Below are 20,500 nucleotides of genomic sequence, written 5' to 3'. Positions count from 1 at the left end.
CACTTTATAAAGCTTGTCACTGGACTGATACAGACTGCTTCCTCTATGCATTACATGCCACTGCCCTTAGGCAGAGGTCAGCAGTCTCTAATACAGACTTCTGGTTTGCCTAGATACTGAAAGATACATGCCTAAGCACCTTGAGAGGCCTTTGTAAGAGGCTTCTGCTTCTTCTTCCAGTGGATAATTAAACTCAGGAGAAACAAGCACTTTCAGCTTTACACAGACATGAAATACTAGTGACAAGCTGGTTGGTGACATCTGTCCAGCAGATGGTGTAGAAAGTAAATAGCCTAGCAGAGTGGTGTTACTGAGTTTAACTTGGGGGGGGCTTTGTTTCGTTTCAGCTTGTCTCAGGAACAGCTTGTATCAACTGGTGGTGTGTGGGAGGCATGTGAACAAGTGTCCAGTCTTCCACGAGGTGAGTATTGTATATGCAGAACAACAGAACTAGGACGTGTTGTCTTGGAATATCAGTAGCCCTTGCAAGGGACATTCTAGCTACTACAGTGAAGGGTCACTCATTCTGGAAAACCTGTCTGCCTTTGAAATGCTTAAAAACCAGGCCAGATGCTTTGCATTGCAGCAGTGCAGCTCTGAGCTCTGCAAAAAGTTTGATCCCATAATCTCAAGGCCTAACGATTGCAAACCAAGATGAATGTTGTTGCAAACTGATTTGAATTGGTGTAGTGCCACACTTTTCATCCTTTTACATTTGCAGATAACCAGGCAGCAGTTGTGTCAACTCTGGCTGCATGTCTAGGTGTGGTCAAGGATGCTCTGGAGGAGATGGAGCATGTAAGGAAGCCCCTCAGCTTTTGAGGAACCTTCAGTGGTGAATTGCAGTGATGTTTTAGTGATGGAATACAGGGTTTGTTTTATGTATGGACTTTGGTTTAAATTTGTGGTGATATGACTTAGACTGGTTCTGTGATCTAGCTGGATTTTAATGAGTGTTTAAACTCAAGCCTTCTTTACTTTATAAGGTTTCCATAAAGCTATGTCTTGAATTGCTTGGGGATGTTGGGACAGCAGGGCAGGTTGATGTAACAATGGCATTACTTGCCAGATTCTTGCTGTTAGCTGTGTTGAATTGGGTTGGGGGATTAGTTTTTCTTAATCGAGTCTTGCTAGGGTTAACAGAATCTGGTAACTGAGGTTCTGGTTGGAGAGAAATTCCTCCGTAAACTAGTTGTGTGATTTCTAGAGTATGTTTTCCTCCTGTGTATTGCTGGAATTGCTATTAGGCTCTGGGGTTTCAGTGTGTCTGTATTCTTAGGCTCTGGTGGAAGGGCATGACCCGTACAGTGACATCATGGAAGATGAGGAGCTGGGCTTTCGAGGTAACAGAGATACGTATTGGTCAGAAGCTGACCGGAAGCTGCTTAGCTCCTGCATGGGATTAATGAAGGCTTCTAAAGCTTGCCTGAAGAAGGTCTTGGGTGTAGTGAAGGCTTATGGGAAAGCTGATTCTCCAGACCAGGTTGCTCAGCTGGACGATCTTGCAGACATTGCTAATGAGATTAGTCCAAGGTAAGCAGGTATCTCCCTTTTGCCACTTTTGCTCCAGAGCAGTCCCTGTCCTTGAGGTGTAGAGAACAGATTAGGAAAACCTTGTATGATACTGAAACTGTTGAATGGTGGTGGAAGCAGGTGTGGTGGGAAGACTATTAACGTATAGGCTGTTTAGAGCTGTGCAAGATAGGAGAGAAGCATAGAATTAAGTAGGCTGGAGAAGACCTTTAAGATCATCAAGTCCAACTATTCCCCCAGGATTGCCAAGGCCATCACTAACCAGTGTCACTGAGGGCCTCATCCACATGGTTTTTGAACACTTCTAGGGGTGGTGATTCCGCTACTGTCCTGGGCAGCCTGTTCCAATACCTGACCACCCTTTTGGTGAAGAAATTTCTCCTAATACCAGTTTAAAAATTCCCTGGCAGAGCTTGAGGCTGTTTCCTTTTGTCCTATCACTTGTTATCTGGGAGAAGAAACCAGACACCTCTTCTTTCAGCTAGTCGTAGAGAGCGATAAGGTCTCCCCTGAGCCTTCCACACTAATCTCCTCGAGGCACCTCAGCCGTTCCTCATCATACTTGTCCTCCAGTCCTTCACCAGCCCTATTGCCCTTCTCCTCTGGACCTGCTCCAGCACCTCAATGTCTCTCTTTTATTGAGTGGCCCAGAACTGAAGGCAGGATTCGAGGTGTGGTCCCACCAGTGCCCAGTACAGGGGGATTATTATTTCCCTGGCCCTACTGGCTATGCTATTTCTGATACAGGCCAGGATGCAGTTGGAATTCTTGGCTGCCTGGGCAGAAGTTGGCTCATGTTCAGCTCTATCAATTAGCACTCCAAATCCTTTTCCATGGGCAGCTTCCCAGCCAGTCTTCCCCAAGCCTGTTAGCAGCACTTTGGTATGGAGTTGTGGCCATGTCTCACTGTCTCACTCTTGAGGTGAGAGTGGCATGCACTTGTCTGAGAAGGCAATGAAAAGTATCCCATGGTTGTGACTGACATTGTGTCCTCCTTATGCAGTGCTGTTCCTGATACGTGTTCAGGGTGGGTGTAAGCTTTGACCAGGATGCATGAGTTGTGCTATCAGTACTTTTATTCCATTGCTCCCCTCTTCTGTTCTAGTGTTGATGAGCTGGCACTGAGCATGTATCCACCTATGAACCAGCTGGCTGTGCGGCTTAATGTAAGTATCTGCAGCCTGCATGCAGCTCTACTCACTTGGCTGTAGAGAAGGGGAAGAAACTGAATTGGAGAAATGACTGACAGGGAGAGGGTGTTAGCGACTGTCTCAGTAACAAGTTTTTAGGGATGAAGAGTCCCCCTTTGGTTCCTGCAGACTTAGCTTCCTTCAGGTGGAAATGCATTCCTCATCTTTCCTTTGTCAGGGAAGAGGGTGGCCACTTAAGCTTTGGCTCTGAACTATAAACCATAGAGACATTCAGTGACAGTACCTCAGGGAAGTGAGGTCTAAGGCTGCCTCTTACTGCATGTATTTCTCCTTGGGTTATGTAGACTTGCTCAAATAAAGTTATGTAAATTAAAAATACATATTAAAAATTCTCACAGTGAGCATGGTTAAGTACTGAAAGAAACTGCTCAGAGCAGCAGTGGAATCCCCATCTCCGGCAATACTCAGAACTTGACTGGGCAAGGCCCTGAACAACCTGACTGAACTTTGAGGTAGGCCTTGTTTTGAGTAGAAGGCTGTATTAGGTAACTTCGAGGTCTCCCTTGCATCATAGATTAGGTATGTATCTTCTCGTATCTGAGATTTTTTTTATTCTTAATTTTGATTTCATGCCTTTGGCCAGTGGCTTGATTTTTTTTTTTTTTTTTTGAGTTAAAGAAAGAAAGTAATTGCTTAATACCAAATTGCATGACAGTTGATCACTTGTTAAGTTCATACTGTAATATCAGTTACTAATTTCTAATAGGCTTTATCTTTTTAAAGAAAAAAGCATTTCAACATATGCTTTAAAAAACAGTCTGTCTTTATTTTTGTCTGTCCTAGCCAGTGGTAGGTTGGGAGACACTCCCTCCATGGCAGTGATAGATAACTTCTTTCTGCATCAGATCTGTGGCAGTTTTACTCATTCTTGGCTCTGCACCCTACTTTCTTTTCCAGTGCTGTTGAGTTCCTTTTTTTTCCATGTTTGGCTGATGTTATTTCCTTTTTGTTTCTTTCTAGGCTGCTAAGTTGGCGTCAGTATTAAAGAAAGTCTTAGAGATTACAAGGTGAGTATGAGTTAGTTTCATATGTGTGTGTCCCCTGTAGATAGCTTTCTGCTTCCTAAGGTGACTCATTTCTAGGCAGCAAATGCTGGCATTTTACAATAATTATGATGTTAGTCAGTCACAAAGGGATGAAAGTAAGAACAGGATGATAGGGATAAAAGTGGTTCCCACTGAAGACACACACATGTAAGTTAAGGTTTGGCACTAGGGACGTAGGTGTGGGTTCTTCCTTGTCCAAAGCACTTGGGCTATAGCAGACCTGTTTTAATGCTGTGGTAATGCAGCACTTCACAATACCCATGTGTTGTCTGGGTGCATAGGTGTAAAGACACTCAGGAGGCTCTCCTAATGAATTTCCTCCACTTTTGCAGGACAAGCCATGTATGTCCACCATCAGAGGAAGGCTGGGTGCAGTTTCTAACTGGTGCAGTAGATCACAACATGAACAAAATCAAGAACTTCACACAGGGTCAACTTTAGTTATTCAGTGTGTGTGTTGCTGCCACTGTTTCTGGCATGTACTTTTCTGGTGAATCTTGGTATTCTCCAACTACTGGGAGAATGATAAGTGTTTTTAGGAGAACTTTACTGCCACTTGGTAAAAATTTCACAGGGAATTACTCTTTGCTATTGCAGAAGGTATAATTTTGCTTGGATTCCTGGGATCCTGAAATGGTGCAGGGCTGCATCTTAATGCTGTGGATATGCCCCATTCTTCAGACGTTGCAACTAGTATGGGTTCAAAGAACAATAAAGTATTGCTAGATTTGCATGAGTGGCTTTCTCTTTTCAGGTGGCAGAGGATATGTACAGAAGGAAGGCGTCTTGCTTCTTTTGCAGGAAGCTTAATGAACCATTAAAAGCACGTAGTACTGCTGCTATTTCCTGCCTAACCTTAGAGAAGAGTGAACTATCTTTACTGTTTCCTCAGAAAGCAGTAGAAAATACTATTTACTACTTTGCCAGTGTCAAGGATCTGTAGGGGAATAATAGTATTTCTCTAGAGAAATGTTACATCTATCATCACTTTAAAGTTCTAGGATATTCCTTTTTGCCATGGTAGGGAAAAATGGCTAAGCAGTGGAGGATTCAGCACATGTGCATGGTGAAAAATGCAGCATTTGCTCGAGCATTTACCCCATCTTTGCCACGGTGAGGTCGAGCTTAAAAACTGGAAAGTGGGCATAATGGCAGATGGAAGAGAGTTGAGTTTGTACAAATAATCAAAGTCAGTCATGGTTTTAAATATCTTTAATTCAGCTGTTAACATCTATGCTTGCCTGAGACCAGGGCACAGATTATTATTGCTCTTCTGTAAGGGAACAGCAGGATCTGTTCTAAATTGGGCATCAGGCAGTTGCAATGTTGATAGTTTTGTAGCTCTTTAGGTTCTGGAGCTGAAGGCAGGTAAAATGTGCAGTGAGTCTTCTGGGCCCAGCTTGGGTGGGGGTGAATGGGATTTGCAGCTGTTGAGTGCTTTTGGGTTGCACAGAGCCCAGCCTGAAAGGTGAGAAGGGATTATACAGGAAGTACACCTCTTTGTAGTTCTAGTTCCCGGCCCAGGAGGTGCATTTGATCAACACAGGTGTGGGGCCAGAAAAGGAAAGGGGGTTGAGGGGGGGAAGGTGGCAGGTAGTGGTTGCCTGAACTACCCCAATGGAACTGTGATGTGGTGGTGGTTTGGGGAGGGATATATGTCAGGAGGGTTGAACTCCCCATGGAGTCATCTAAGGTTACTTTGCCCTAATGCAGCTTCTTGAGAGCAGTGTGTGTGTAGGCAGGGTTAATGCCTTTTTGGATGACTCAGCTAAGCCAGATTTGTCTGGTTCTTCAGAGAAGGGGAAGACACTGTTAAAATTGTACCCAGGGACTGTCTTTATTGCTGACAGTGGGTAGTATGTGGAAAGATACGTCACAAAGAGTATAGTTTCACCCCATTCACGTATGTTTACATGGCTATCTAAAAAACAATTGATTTCTCAAGAGCAAATAATTTCTCAATTTTGTAGCTCATTTCGGCAACCTATAACTGTTGTCTTATTTAATGTGTATTTCTCCCTAGGTCTTGTACTTCTCGTTAACCTTCTTGTTGGCAGGGAGCTTTCCTTCTGCTGTCTAGGCTTTTTGGGTTGAAGCTTTCACAAATGTTATACTGACTTCAACTTATGTATTACACATCTGTTGAAAATTCTGTTACCTGGATTTTCTTTTCCTCAGTGAAAATCTTCTGTATTATCAATAAAGGACGGGATGCCTGGGGCTTTCATGGTGCTGTAGTCTCTTCCTGCCATGTTGTTGCTCGCTTAGTTTTGGGGACATCCTTTCCTGCACAAGGGTTTCTCTAGCTGTTCTTAGATAATTCAGTTTGCACTTACTTGTACTTTCTTTGTCTGTAAATGAGCCCTCGCCCTGCAACCACTATCACACACTTCTCCAGGGGTTCGGTGAGAGGGTTCAGGAGGCCGATCTTCACTGTGCTTGGCTGATACTGTACCATGTTTTCTGGAAACTGTTGGAAGAAGGAAACGAGCTGAAACTGAAGGAAGGAAAGAGATTCTTCTGTGGTTAAAGGGAAATATATTGGTTTTTTTTTCAGTGTGAGAGGTTTCAGTTTGAGCTGCCAATTGCCAGAAGTCCAGCTTACTTTCTTCTTGACTACAGTATTCTGCTGTAGTTCTGTTCTGCATCATGTGATTTCCATAGTGGTGAGCGAGTTGGGAGTCATTGGGATTTCTTATGCTCACACGTAGACAAGGTAGAAGAGGGAGTACTGTATACAACAGTGTGGCACAGCACACTTTCCAAATTGATGTCTCAGTGCTTTGAAAAAAGCCTGAGGAGAGCTACTCAACCCAGCAGATTTCTTTTTTTCTCTTTATGACTATGAAAGCTGTTTTCTCATTACTGCAGTAACAGAACAACTGATCTAACCTCAATAGTGAGAGGGGGATCACAAATGATGATCTCCTCCTGTGCAAAGTATATGTAGAAGGAGTCCTCATCTTTCAATACAGCAGTCAGCCTAAGCAGATGGTCCTGTCCCAGTTCTTCTTTGTACTGTGAGTAAGGCACAGAGACTTGCAGGTTGTTAGCTGGAATACAGAGTGATGAAATACAGATGACAATGCAGATGAGAAGTACTATTTGGTCTTAGGCTGCATAGTGCCTAGGAGTGTTTAATGCCCAATATTGTACTAAAAGCCACAGCATTTAAAAGCTTAAGTGATTCCCAACTGCATTTGCAGATTCAAATTTTCTTTAAGTTGCCATTGACAAATGTTTTATTTCTGTCCCCTGCAATCAATTATTTGGGAACCTTTTGTAAAGTTATGGCTAAGTGCATTTTTCCTGAAGTGAGAGGACTAGACACACTTTTCTAGCCATGCACCCAGTAGAATCCTTACCTTCATTGCTTCTCAGGGTAAAATGAAACTCTTCCTTCCAAAGTTGGGTAATGGGAACACCATTATAATGTAGAGACTGGACCCCAACTAGCAGGTGGGTAGCCTTTTCTCCACCGCTGTAGTTAAATACTTCAATGGAAAGTGGAACATCTTGTCCCCGTAGCAGAGAATCCCTCATTTGGAGCTGGATGAAGAGGTTAACTGGCTCTTCAAGGGCAGTTGGAATGAAGCTAAACTGTGTTTTGCTGCTGCTGCTGATTGTCTCAAGCTTCTTTATCTTTGTGTAGGCTTTATCAAGTACTACTTTTTCCTGAAGAGAGCCTGTCACATGGGAGCACATATTTTAGAATTCTTTACTAGTGTGAAGCAGTAGATGCAGAAGGATGGCATTGAATTATCCTGGCAGTACTGTAGATAACTGTTTATAGAGAGAGAGCCTGCTATGCTTCAGTTGGAGCAGATTGAGAGTTTCAGCTGACAGGACAGTCATTGGATGTACCTGAAAGATTCTATTGGGAAACGTTTGCCTTAGGTTTTTAAAGCACCTTGGTGCTAACATCTGTTCGAATAAAAGAAGCAGTTGCCTTTTTAGCTATAGCTGTAGCTAGGGCACAGGACTATGTTGTGATGGACTGCAGCCAAGGAGACAGCATGCCATGGTCTAAGACGGGATGGTAGCGTTGGGTAAGGGAAATAGCACTCAGTAATAGATTCTGAAGGGGGAGCTACTTTTCGAGGGAGGGATTTAGACAATATCTGGGAGCAGTCCTTTTCAGAAACCTGGAGTCTGAAATATATATTACAGAGATAATGGGAGGTGAAGATACAGAGTGTACAGGTAACAGAAATCAGGAAAGGTTTTCCAGACAGGAAAGTGCCTGTTGAAAAAAGGTCTTGCCCTTGAGAGACCTCATTAATGCAGTGAAGCAAAATGAAATTTGTGCATGACTTCTGTAGACAGCAAGAGTAAGGTGTCCTTGTGCCACTCAGAAAGGGGAAGTAGTGAGAAGTGGGTGACCCTAATGCTCTGGTACAGCTCTGCTGTGTAGTCCTTCACTCTTCATTTGTAATGCTGGCAGAGAAAATGTGTTCAACCAGTTGCCTACCCCATACTGTTCAGCCTGGAGAAGAGAAGGCTGCATGGAGGCCTTACAGCAGCCTTCCACTATCTGAAGGGGGCCTACAAGGATGCTGGGGAGGGACTCTTGATCAGGGACTGCAGCAAGAGGACAAGGGGTGATGGACTTAAAGTGAAGCGGAGGAAGTTCAGATTAGCTAGAAGGAAGGAGTTCTTCACTGTGCAGGTGGTGAGGCACTGGAATGGGTTGCCTAAGGAAATTGCAAATGTTCTATCCCTGGCAGTGTTCAAGGCCAGGTTGGAGCCTTGGGTGGCATAGTTTAGTGCCAGGTGTCCCTGCTCATGGGAGGGGGGTTGGAACTAGATGATCTTAAGGTCCTTTCCAACCCTAACTATTCTATGATTCTATACCTTCAGGATACTTGTAGTTCTGTGTGATATCCTCACAGCGTTCACTGCCCACACTCTTGGTGCTGATGTTGTTGCCAGTGTACTTTGTGCTACCGAGAGCTGGCTTGAGGGTGTCATCTCTTTTTTGTATCCAAACCTGGCACTTAGCATTGATGGCAGCAAAGAAGTAGCAGACATCATATTCAGCTTCTGTGTCCCCTTCCTTGATGGCTTGAACAGGGGCTGGCCCACAGAAGGATGGACCTGAAGAGAAATTGTGGCCTAGCTAAGACTCAGGTGCTTTACCAACTGGATCCATGCCTAGTTTAGACCAATACCAGGAGTGGTGAAGTATCTAGTTTTGGAGATCATTAGGGAGTAGTGCTATGATAGACATACACAAATCGAACAGATGAATGATGATTTAGTGCTTAAATTCAACAGGGTGAGTCCCTGTCCTTTTGCATACTTCCACTGGAACTTGGGAAGGGAGGAATATTGAACTGCTTTATTTGTTCACCACTCCACTCCCACCTCTGTACCTTCCCAAAGCCCATCTTTGATATTTTACCTTTGCTTTTTTCCTGGCAGGTGGCATCCAGTGCTTGCCACCCACTGTATTCTGGTAGCAAGTCTGCTCGAGCCATCCAGCATTCATTCCAAACATGGAAGGTCCTGCAAGAGACAGCATCATGTGCTTATATCAAGGGACTAAGATCCGAGGTACAGTAAAGTTTTAGCCAAACCACAGCCAATTAATGCTCCTCTGAAAGAGCTCAGTGCATGTTGAGGAGTGCAGAGACGGGGGTTTTGGCACAAATGGAGTTTCTCCAGCTGGACTGGAGACTATCATTCTTCCTTTGTGGGCTCTAGTGATAGGGTGCTTTTCAGTTTGGGTTGTGGTGATTTCTCAAGAACAGGTCACGTAGACAGGATTTCAGCTGAGCTGTCTCCTAACCACCTCATTGCAGCTCTTTACCTCTGTCACTTCTTAGATACAGGTATTGTCTCAGATTTGTGCTTGGGCCCTGCCATGTTTTCTTACCAGACACGGGCATTCTTGTCTTGTGTTAGCAGTGTCCCATCTTCATCATAATACTCATCCACACTCAGGCTGCTGTTAGTGTTGTGAGCCCATGTAAAGCCTGTGACCACCCTGGTAGGAATTCCCAGGCACCTTAAAACTGTGCAGAAGAAAGATCTGTGAATCAGTTGTACATCCTGCCCTAAGGGTCCTCTAGTAATGTAGAGCATTTTTTCATGTGCTAGGCCTATTAGAAATGGCACCATGCCTGTTGTTTGGACTTCTCAAGAGGCATTGCACTTTGTCTCAGGAAATAAGCTGTCATAGGTGTGTTCAGTGAATGTTGTGTACTGATACTCTTCTATCTTAGAGGTAGCGATGCTGAATGTTGATGAAGAAACTGAGGATCTGCCTCTCACCTAAAAATTAAAGGTTATTTTACTGGGTTCTATGTCAATCCAAGAACTCAGGCATATGCTAGAGATTCTGCAAATAAGGCTTTGCTCAGCACAGAAGTCTTTGAATCACCACTATACCTGAACACATGACTGCAGCAAACACCCAGCACTGCCCATAGTGGACAGGCTTGCACTGCGATGCAACCCACTGCCGGAGGATGGGACTGCTTCCCAGCCACTTGGAAGGGGGTGTCCCATTAAAGTATTGCCCAGTCCCACATTCTGTCAGGATTCCTCTAAACTCATCACAGTTCAGCTGCAGAGAAGGAGGAGAGAAAGATGGATTAAGGAATTGCCTCTCTTTGATAGGTATGCCTCATCCTGTTCCCTGAAGCTACCCCCAAGGCAGATGAAACCAAAAGGATGTTTTCTGCAAAGAATTAAGGTCATGGCTGTGCAGTACAGGTACAACAGCTTCCCCTGAGATTTATTCAGTTAATGTACTTCCATTGCTAAGAAACTCCTGCAGCCCTACTTGTTTCCTGCAGGAATATCAGGAAGGGTTGGAGTTGGGAAGGAGGTGGTATTTCGAAGAGCACTGAGAAGGCTTCCTCTTTGGTCAGTGCGTTGTGTTGCCATAAACTGGAATTGAGAGATGCTGGCCTTTACTCTGTATTAGGGCCTTCTCTGCTATGGTCAAGGCTGCTGGCAGCTCTCCTTACCATGGCAGCAATTGTGCGGCAGATGTAAACAGGGTTCTTGCGCTGGATGTGATCCTTGTCTCGATGGCGTTCACCTACATCCAGCAGTGTGAAGCAGATGTCAACAATATCCTCCTCAAACTGAAATAAGAACGCATCATTTCAGAAAATTTAGCCTGAACATTTGTTCTCTGGAGTCCCTGCAAGGATTTGTAGCTCTGGAGGTTATTTCTCTCTTTCCACTGATAGTCTTATAGAAGTGGGCTGTAGAGAAGAGGTCCAGGCAGAGATTTGGAGAGGGAGCACAACATACTAAAGGCAGACTTACAAATTTATTGAAGCAAGGTGAGAAATGTGTTAGCATGATACTGCATTCCCTGACTGAGGGGAATTGATGCTTTTCTGAAGCACGCTCCAGGTTGATACAGAGGTACTTTTTTCAATCTGGTGCACTGAAATGGGATAAAGTCCTTTTCTAATCACTGTCTGTATCAGATACCTTGGGCAGATTGGAAGATCTACTTGTTTGCACTTTGCCTGTAAAGCAGAGAAAGTAGCTAAGCTTTGTTAAATGCTTTTGTATTTGTTGATAAAGGAAGGCACACAAAGCCCAGATATAGATCACTGCATTTCTTCATAGAGGACAGCCTGAGAAGGTAGCTAAAATTACATATACTGGTTTGTGGGACTTCATACACAGGTCTATGTTTTCCTGCACATCTTAGACAAAGACAGGGAGTGCAGACTGCAAGTTCTTTTATCAAAGCCACAGTATGGAAATGAATGGCATGCACAAAGGAGATACGCATCCTTCCTTTGCTGATGGCTATAAGAGAGCACAGACATACTGGACCTCTTGCTTACCTGACTGAAGTCCCAAGGTTGTGCTAGGATTGCGTTTTCTGTCCCCCAGTAGATGACACCATCTTGGTTTAAAATGTACTCCTGCCTCTGTGCCTCATTAGCCAAGAACACCTCATCGTCTAGATGAGAAGAAAAAACCATCAGGAGGAGAGCATTCCTGGTCTCAGATGCACTTGCATCTCTCTTACACCAGCAGATTCCACTGCAATCCAGGGACTTCAGTAGTCCCTGGCATTGTACCCTGAAAAATACCACAACTGTTGATTCACACAGGAAAGAAGAATTTCATTGTCGTATCTGTTTATTTGTTTGAAAAAGTTTCTCCAGACCTAGGCTATTGCGCTAGCTGGCTCTTTTACTCTCCTGGCTGTTGTTGACTATTCCTAAAAAACATATAGTGGTTGTAGTCAGACCACTTATTATCTTGACTCATCTAAAAATCTTTATTACAGGAGGACAGGGCTCTGGCCAGGAAGGGGCAGAAGTGCTGAGGCAGGCAGCTTCGATCTTTTAGTAGCCCTTACTCCTTGCTAAGGTGCTGTGAGGAGGGGGCAGGAGTGGCGGTCAGTGCTAGGTGAGTCAGCCTCAGCCTTCATGAAGGCAGAGTGCCATCTCTGCCAAAAAAAAAGAGCTGGTTTTGTGAAGTGACTGATCCTATCCTGCCTTTACTGTTTCTGACCACATACCTTGGCACCATGGATTAAAGAGAAGGGTGAAGTTGCCCAGGAGATGGTCAGACTTGGAGGCATGTAAAAGCAGAGTATACTGGCCAATGGGAGCATTGGCAGGCGTGTTCACAGAGATGGTCCAGAAGCATGAGTCCTGTTCTTCCAGTGCTGCACTCCACTGCTTCTGGTCTCCCAGGCTGGAGATGGGAAATTCAGTCTGGGTTCCATCTGCTTTCGAAGGATGGGATCCTGCAGCCAAAGAGAGCTGGTTGTGTCTATTCCAGACACGCACCCTCACCCCATGCAGACTGCAGGGACCTAGACTAGATCTGTAGCCATGACTCTCCTTTCTTGTGAGTCTTAACCCTGTAGCAGTTTAATGCCTAGTGAATCTTTATAAGGTTAGTACTGTGCTCAGGCCTCCATGTTTGAAAATGGGATGTATATTTCACAGATTTGTAAAAACTAGGAACAACCAGAGTGGTGCAGGCCTGCTGTTCTGTGCACTGGATTTCAGTGTCTCATAACAAAAGTCACAGCCAGATGCTCAGATTATGCTAAAACAAGCTAGGGCTGAATGCTGCTACCTTTCTCAGGGGTTTTACTAGGAAACGCCCTGTAAGAGCAAACATCTGTAACAGGCTAGCTATGTTTGAACATTCCTAAACCATTTCTCTCCAGGAGAGCAGAGAGATCCCATGAGAACTTTCAAATCGGAGAGTAGTGAACCTGCATTGGTTATTGTGATGCAGTGTCTCTTCTGGAAAGTGGTTTAATTTTGACCCTGCAGTTGCAGCAGCAGGAAACTCTTCTCTGCCTTAGATAAGCAGTTAACTGGCTTCACTTCTAAACTTGGGCACCCCTGTCCAGCTCTGGACATGGCTTTTGTCACCAGCTCTGTTCTTAAGGTGGATGGAGAACCAGAGCTCTGATGGCAAAGGTAATGATGTTACCTGTCTGTACTATGAGGAGGATCCTCTTCAGCTGCCACAGGTAGTTGTGTATTGGAGCTGAGAAACATACAGTGATAGTGAAAGGCTGCCCTCGTCTCACCATAAGCCTTTCAGTGCTGATTTCTTCTGTGTGGTGCTTATTGTTGTTCATTGTGACCTTGAAATCACATTTTTTGATGCTCAGACCTGTAGCATGAAAAGATATAGAGTGAGTCTGGGGCTGTGAGCTGCCTACAGTCTCGTGCTGGACCACATCCTGAGAGACACAAGCAACTGATCATGTGTTTCTCCACTCAGAAAGTGACCCCCTACCTTTAAGACTTCCTGCCAACTAACTGTAAGGCCTGTCACTGTGAACTTAGTTGTTCCTGTGTCAAGTGGCTAATGAGCTGCCTTTACTTATACCTTAGGATCAGTAAGTGAACTAAGTGATGATACAAAAGCTCTTTTCTGCCCAGGAAAGGAGATAGAACAGGCCTGAGTGTTCAGATGGTATAGATGTATGTTAGTATTGAGCGTGCACTTTGACTGCATTTGGAGTCTTGTTCTCTGTACTCAAGGGCATAGACGGCACTCAAAGCAGCATCTCTTCACATGGTTACGTGGTTGAAATTGTGCACAGGAGACAAGCTATTTCACCCACTTGTAGTGTGGGTATGATCTCTTCCAGCAGTTACTGTACTGTGTACGTCTGATACGCAGAAAGAACAACAGCTAGTGCAAATTTCACTGCTGGTTCGAATGTAATATGCCTATATAGTCCTGGAACTATACTGGATCACAGCCAGTAAGACATGTTTTCCTTCTTTGCACCACATACAGTTATCAGTCTCAGGCCCAGAGCTGCAGGAGGCAAAAGAGCACCTCCTCATGTCTCCTACACATGCATCATACACATCATACATGCTTTTGTCCAGCACCAAAAGAGAGAAAAAAATTGTCACAATTTCAAGTACCCAATTTGGTGCTCAGTGGCTGTACTGAGATCATGTATTTGCACTTGTCTTGCAGTTTTGCTGGTGATCTTAATATTTCCAGGCTTCTTGCTGAGAAGCAGATAACACCCTTTTTTTTTCTCAGCGTTGTTTTTCTCAGCGTTGGGATCATGCTGACCTCACTTACCTCTTCATCTTTCAACTCACCAGTTAGATCCTTGAACCTGTGTTTTGTAAACTGCTGTTACATGGCACATTCTGTCACTTACTCTGCCTTGCTGGCTTAGGCTCTCCCTTTGTTCCAGCTAAAAGAAAATAATCCATGGAGCATTCCCCTGCTGTCTAAGGCCATTGCTCCTGTGTTAAAGCCACAGTGAGTGCTCTTTGCAGTTATCAGCGGTTTGCTCTTACATCTGACTTGCCTTGTCCTCTGCATTGATACCTTCACCTGTTGCTATTGTTCCTTCTGTGTTCGTTGTGTTTCGTTTTTTCAACACTAATTTTGTGATGTGTTGTTTTCAGTGAATGATTCTGGTCTGGCTTTCAGATCCCTTTATGACTGTCCCAGCTCATAGCTCTGCACTGGTTTAAGCTTTACACAGCCAGCTCTGACCTCATATATTTTCTTCTTTGTGATGAGTATGTCTGTTCTGGCTGTCTTGTAGACTGGTGAGTCATTTGTAGACTGGTGAGTCATATGCAGTCTGGCTCCTTTTTTTCATATGACTTTTTTGTGAATCTAACTTGAAAGGTTGCTTGGAACCTAGACTGTCTTCTTGCTCAAGTAGCTAAAACACTTCGTAATCTCTTTGCTTCAGTTTTGTAGTTTGGCTTACCTTTCCCATGTCCTGCCCCCATCCCTAGTGCTAAGGATAACTCGCTTGCCTTTGCTTCTAAACTTTCAGATGTCTGCCTTAGCTGCTTCTTCCTGCTTCTCTCAAAACGGCCCTTAGGCGTTGATACCAGCTTTTGTTTGCTCCCTCTTTTTAGGCAGTGCTCTGTGTGAATTGAGTTCCCTTAGCATTTAGAAAATTCCCTTGGCTCTTGCCCTGTAAGAAGTTCAACTCTTTTACAAAACTCATGAACTGTCTTGGAGCAGGGACAGTTGCTTTACCTGACAAACAACCGGCAAATGCTTGGGACTAGCCAAAGTGATTTTTGCTTACCTTGACCCATGTCTAGTTCCCCGTACTGTGAAAGTCTTCAGCTTCTCTTGCTCTGATGGGCAATGGCTCCTTGCTTCAGCTTTCTTTCAAAATTATCCACTTGCAGAGTTGTTTGAGCAATTTCTTTATATGGGGTGGGACGTGATGTGGAGACCTCTCCTTCAGCTTATCTTGCAGGCCTGCTGTGCAGACGTTGAGGAGTCTTTTATCTCTCAGACCACACTAGAGACTCACAGAAAGGGGTAGCTTCCTACATACAGATGAGGCTAAATTCCACAGTGAGATGTGAAGTCTTTAAAGACAGCCAGTGACAATTTATTTCAAGAGTATTGGAGATGCCAATGTAGAAAAGAGAGTAGGAAATTCAAATCTTAATTTGGCTCTAAACAATGCAAGGAAAGCACTTCAAATGTAAGTGCTGAAGGGCTGCTCTCCAACATTGGCCCTGAGCTGTTTAGCTCTTAAACCCGTCAAGGAGTAAAAGCCAAAGATCAATACATTCTTTGGCCTTGTGCCTAATTGAGAAAAGTGAAAACACTTCAAAATGAGGAAGCCTGTTAACCAGTATTTGCAAAGTGTGGATGCTGTCTTGAGTGAGACTTGTCACAAAATCATAGAATGGCTGAGGTAGGAAGGGACCTCGGGAGGTCGTCTTGTCCCAGTCTCCCGCTAAGCAGGTCCATGTAGAGCTGGTTGGCTAGGACCAAGTCCAGATGATGTCTTTTGAGTATCTAAGGGTGGAGACTGCAGCCTGTCAGAGCAACCTGTGCCAGCATTCAGTCACCCTCACAGTGAAAAAGCATTTTCAGTTTGTGCCCACTTCATTAGGAAGCATGGAGGTCACCAAATTTGCAGAAATTGAGAAACAAATGTCAGCACACTGAGGAGATATTTCAGTAAACACTGTGAGTTTATTGTTAACATAAAATCACAGAATTGTAGAATAGTTAGGGTTGGAAATGACCTTGAGCTCATCAAGTTCCAACCCCCCTGCCGTGGCCACGGACACCTCTCACTAAACCATGTCACTCAAGGCTTTGTCCAGCCCAGCCTTGAACACTGTCAAGGAGTTCAATCAATGGAGCATTCACAGCTTCCTCAGGCAACCCATTCCAGTGCCTCACCACCCTCACAGTAAAGAACTTCCTCCTTATATCCAGTCTAAAGTTTCCCTGTTTATGTTTGAACCTGTTACCCCTCATCCTATCACTACAGCCACTAATGAAGAGTCCCTCCCCAGCTTTATAGGACCCTTTAGATACTGGAAGACTGCTCTGAGGTCTCCACGCAGCCTTCTCTTCTTCAGGCTGAACAGCCCCAACTTTCTCAGCCTGTCTTCATACAGGAGGTGCTCCAGCCTCTGATCATCCTTGTGGCCTCCTGTGGACTTGTTCCAACAGTTCCATGTCCTTTTTATGTTGAGGATACCAGAACTGCACACAATACTCCAGGTGAGGTCTCACAAGAGCAGAGTAGAGGGGCAGGATGACCTCCTTCAACCTGCTGGTCACACTCCTTTTGATGCAGCCCAGGATACGGTTGGTTTCTGGGCTGCGAATACACACTGAAACTGGCTCATGTTCATTTTCTCATCGACCAACACCCCCAAGTCCTTCTCCACAGGGCTGCTCTGAATCTCTTCTCTGCCCAGCCTGTAGCTGTGTCTGGGATTGCTCCAACCCAGGACCGTGCATTTGGCTTGGTTAAAGTTCATAAGATTGGCATCAGACCACTTCACAAGCGTGTCAGGGTCCCTCTGGATGGCATTCCTTCCCTCCAGCGTATCAACCGAACCGCACAGCTTGGTGTCATCGGCAAACTTGCTGAGGGCGCACTCAATCCCACTGTCCATGTTAGTGACAAAGATGTTGGAACAAGACTGATCCCAACCCCGATCCCTGAGGGACACCACTCGTTACTGGTCTCCAACTGCACTTTGAGCCATTGACCACAACTTTATGCGTGTGGCCATCCAGCCAGTTCTTTATCCAGCAAGTGGTCTATCCGTCAAATTGATATCTCTCCAATTTAGAGACAAGGATGTCGTGTGGGACACTGTTGAACGCTTTGCACAAGTCCAGGTAGATGATGTCAGCTGCTCTACCCCTGTCCATCAGTTCTGTATCCCCATCATAGGAGGCCACTAAATTGGTCAGGCAGGATTTTCCCTTACTGAAGCCATGCTGGCTGTCACCAAGCACCTTGTTGATTTTCATGTGCCTTAGCATGCTTTCCAGGAGAATCTGCTCCAAGATTTTGCCAGGCACAGAGGTGAGACTGACTGGTCTGTAGTTCCCTGGGTCGTCCATTTTCCCCTTCTTGAAAATGGGGGTTATATTTCCCTTTTTCCAGTCGTTGGGAACTTCACCTGACTGCCATGATTTCTCAAATGTGATGGACAGTGGCTTAGGAACTTCATTTGCTAGCTCCTTCAGGACCCGCAGATGGGTTTCATCAGGTCCCATGGACTTGTGCATGTTAAGGTTCTTAAGATGGTCTCGAACCTGATCCTCTCCTACAGTGAGCCTAAGTTCTTCATTCTCACAGTCCCTGCATCTGCCTTTCAAGACTTGGGCAGTGTGGTTGGAGCATTTGCCAGTGAAGACTGAGGCAAAGAAGTCATTAAGAACCTCAGTCTTCTCCTTCTAACATTATTAAATGTCAGTTTTAAAATGTATGATTTTAGTAAGTGTCTAACTTTTTTATATAAACAGCTACGTGCGGTATGCAATGCCTGGTTTGTGGTGGTAATCATACCGTTTTTTTGGTACACACCTGTGGCTGCCTGTAAGATAGTGCCATCTCTTGGTGTACTTGGTAACTGCAAGTAATATTCGTTAACGTAGGATGCATGTTGAAAACTGAACAAAGAGCTACCTATTGCCCCTTTGTATCTTTCATTACAAGGAAAAGGGCTAAAAAAGCCTACTAAAAAGGTTAGCCCTCAAAAGAGACTCCTGCATCCAGTGCTGAAGTGCTTGTACTGGCATTCCATCTGGTGGGGATTTGCAATCCTAGGTTAGATACCTGAGGTTTTCTATCCAAGATTTGAGAGAAGGAAATGAGTTGGCCACTACAGAGCCCAAAACATTTAGCAGAAGTGCTGATATTTCCTACTTGTAAATCACCTTTCTTTCTGTCTGGAATACGGGGTTCTCATATGTTGATTTTTTTTTCAGTTGTTTCCCCTGTTAGTTTAACTGCCATTCATATCTGATTCAACACTTGTGTTTAGTAAAGGCAAGCCTAAAACACGGCCTTCATTACTGATGGTACTAAAATGGTGCAGTCATTTCTGTATCTTTCAGTTGTAAGTGTACTGTAAAAATTTGAGTTTGGGTTGGTTCAGCTGTTTTACTTAATATCATGCAACCAGCAATTTGCATGTCTCTGTGCAGGCAATCTGAACTTTCAGATGTGTTGATAGGTATTTCTGATGTGCACATACAAGAATTTGTATTCTTTATATTTTGGTGGTTAAAAGGTGGTCAGACTGGCACTTTGCAGTAGTATTTCTTCCATGCACTGAGCATAACTGTATTTGGAATTTTGCATTAAGGTTCTCCTCTCTTACTGGTTGCATAACTTCAGTACATCGTTGTCTGTTGATAGTGTTATATTCTGTGTCAAGAAGTGGTCAAATTGACAGTCCTTCAGATACAGTGACAGGTAGCTCTACTGTATGGATCCTCCAAAGCTGTTGCCCTAAGATCTTCCAGCAAAGAAGATCAGACACTTCAGAAAAATAGGCATTGGCTTTTGGTTTTTTAATCTGAACTGTACAGGGCAAATTCAGTAACCTTTTGACTTACTTTGTCTTGCAGATTTTTTGGAAGGGTGATTCTTTCATATGCTTTCCACATAGTTATTACTTACATATTTCTGGCTCCATAAAGGAGCAACTTATCTTTGTGGGAGCTCCAGGAATAAGTATTCGTTATGACATTCTTTTGAAAAGACTGGGTTTGGTTTTTTTCCCTGCAAGATCCACCCCTCCTGTAAGTCCTTCTCAGTGATCTCTCCAGTCACAAAGTCAACTTGAAATTGGGTTTATTTTTCAGGCTTCCTTTTATTCAAGAAGTAAAACATATAAACTCAAGCTGTCCTTTATTATAATACGGATTCTGGTCCATTGTCTTGCACAGGTGCTGCTTGTGAACATAATTTGCTCATGCATTTAACACATATTAATCGTGCTTCTGATATGTGCTGTTGTTTATAAACAATGCAGTTGTGATCGACCAACATTCTGCTTATGCTGATTTAAACCTCTGAACTTGAGGATGCAATAACATCAGTGTTAGCATGTGTAACCTCATGTACCCAATGTCCATGAAATCAACTAATTGAATTCCTTTCTTTGTTATAAGGATTCAGTAAGAATTAATGTTTACTGACTCACAGTTAACCACGTCCAAACCTATACTTATCTCTAAAATGCAACAAAAGCAGAAGCATGTGCAGCTTGCTAAACTGGATCAGAATGGACGTTCATCCACTGTAGTCTATTCTCTGACAGTACACAATGCTGGATGCCTCAGAAGAATGTGCACGAGCTTCAGTCCCAGCAAGTGAGGCATTATTTTGTAGTTGATTTTCAAGACTGAGTATGTTGTGATAATGCAAGATTTAATGCCACTCTGGGAGTTCTTATTAGTGATAAATATTCCTTGTAGTAGTCCCCTCCTGTCTACTTTGCAGTCTAACATCATTAGTAGGAATCATAGAAACACAAGGGGCTGTAGTCTCAGTTAGCTGTTTTTTTATATTGAGATCTCCTTCTGCAGTTGACATGGCTGATCTGTTGTAACACTCTGTGTGATGACATACTAAAAATTGCTTTCCTGCTGTGCATTTACCAAGCTGAGTTTCACTGATTGTTATCCTGTCATCCATTTTGCCTTGTTTGGGACTCTCTGAAGTTCCTAATGGTTTTTTAGTCCTCAGTAATTTAAAAGGCTGTATGTTATGAGTAGATTTTGCACTCACTTCTTGCACTGCTTCTTTTGAAAAAATATCATCCAGGTCTAAGCAGGTGTTGTCACTGTTCTGCATCCACTACATTCCTGACATGCTCATAGAAATTGAAAAGTGACCCATAGGATCCTGGAAAGTATCCATCCTGGCTGGATATTACTGCATTATTATCTTTGTAATGCTTGGGGATT

The 20,500-nt window shown here is 44.0% G+C and overlaps 2 protein-coding genes across 8 annotated transcripts in view; one reads left to right on the top strand and one right to left on the bottom strand.

Moving 5' to 3' along the window:
* Positions 1 to 20,500, top strand: part of CCNDBP1 (cyclin D1 binding protein 1) — a 74,935-nt gene that overhangs the window by 3,231 nt on the left and 51,204 nt on the right. For 2 of the 3 annotated variants that reach the window (XM_061361301.1, XM_061361302.1), the window contains exons 6-10: positions 348 to 421; positions 722 to 798; positions 1,280 to 1,533; positions 2,639 to 2,699; positions 3,705 to 3,751. In XM_061361301.1, the coding sequence (XP_061217285.1) occupies positions 348 to 421; positions 722 to 798; positions 1,280 to 1,533; positions 2,639 to 2,699; positions 3,705 to 3,751 (513 nt within the window). Of the gene's footprint in view, positions 1 to 347; positions 422 to 721; positions 799 to 1,279; positions 1,534 to 2,638; positions 2,700 to 3,704; positions 3,752 to 4,122; positions 4,524 to 20,500 lie in introns of those variants that run through there. The other variant, XM_061361300.1, reaches the window with a different exon arrangement.
* Positions 4,985 to 15,663, bottom strand: LOC133216529 (protein 4.2-like). 5 transcript variants are annotated; one of them, XM_061361293.1, is made up of 13 exons: positions 15,333 to 15,658; positions 13,232 to 13,417; positions 12,297 to 12,527; positions 11,611 to 11,729; positions 10,768 to 10,887; positions 10,184 to 10,361; positions 9,669 to 9,807; positions 9,195 to 9,298; positions 8,645 to 8,887; positions 7,156 to 7,476; positions 6,683 to 6,843; positions 6,127 to 6,281; positions 4,985 to 5,251 (listed from the first exon to the last, which is right to left on the bottom strand). In XM_061361293.1, the coding sequence occupies exons 1-13, from the start codon at positions 15,340 to 15,342 to the stop codon at positions 5,101 to 5,103; spliced, it is 2,118 nt and encodes a 705-aa protein (XP_061217277.1). In that variant the 5' UTR covers positions 15,343 to 15,658; the 3' UTR covers positions 4,985 to 5,100. The 5 variants fall into 5 exon arrangements, with proteins under 5 accessions (XP_061217277.1, XP_061217278.1, XP_061217280.1 ...); XM_061361294.1 differs by having other exon boundaries at positions 6,127 to 6,260; positions 15,333 to 15,651; XM_061361296.1 differs by lacking the exon at positions 13,232 to 13,417 and having other exon boundaries at positions 15,333 to 15,661.

This window comes from Neopsephotus bourkii, unplaced genomic scaffold (assembly GCF_033783945.1).
Source record: "Neopsephotus bourkii isolate Nb327-2 ecotype Australia unplaced genomic scaffold, CSIRO-AGI_Nbou_v1 NB_1060, whole genome shotgun sequence".
Lineage (NCBI taxonomy): Eukaryota > Metazoa > Chordata > Aves > Psittaciformes > Psittacidae > Neopsephotus > Neopsephotus bourkii.
This window is presented reverse-complemented; position numbering and strand designations above follow the sequence as displayed.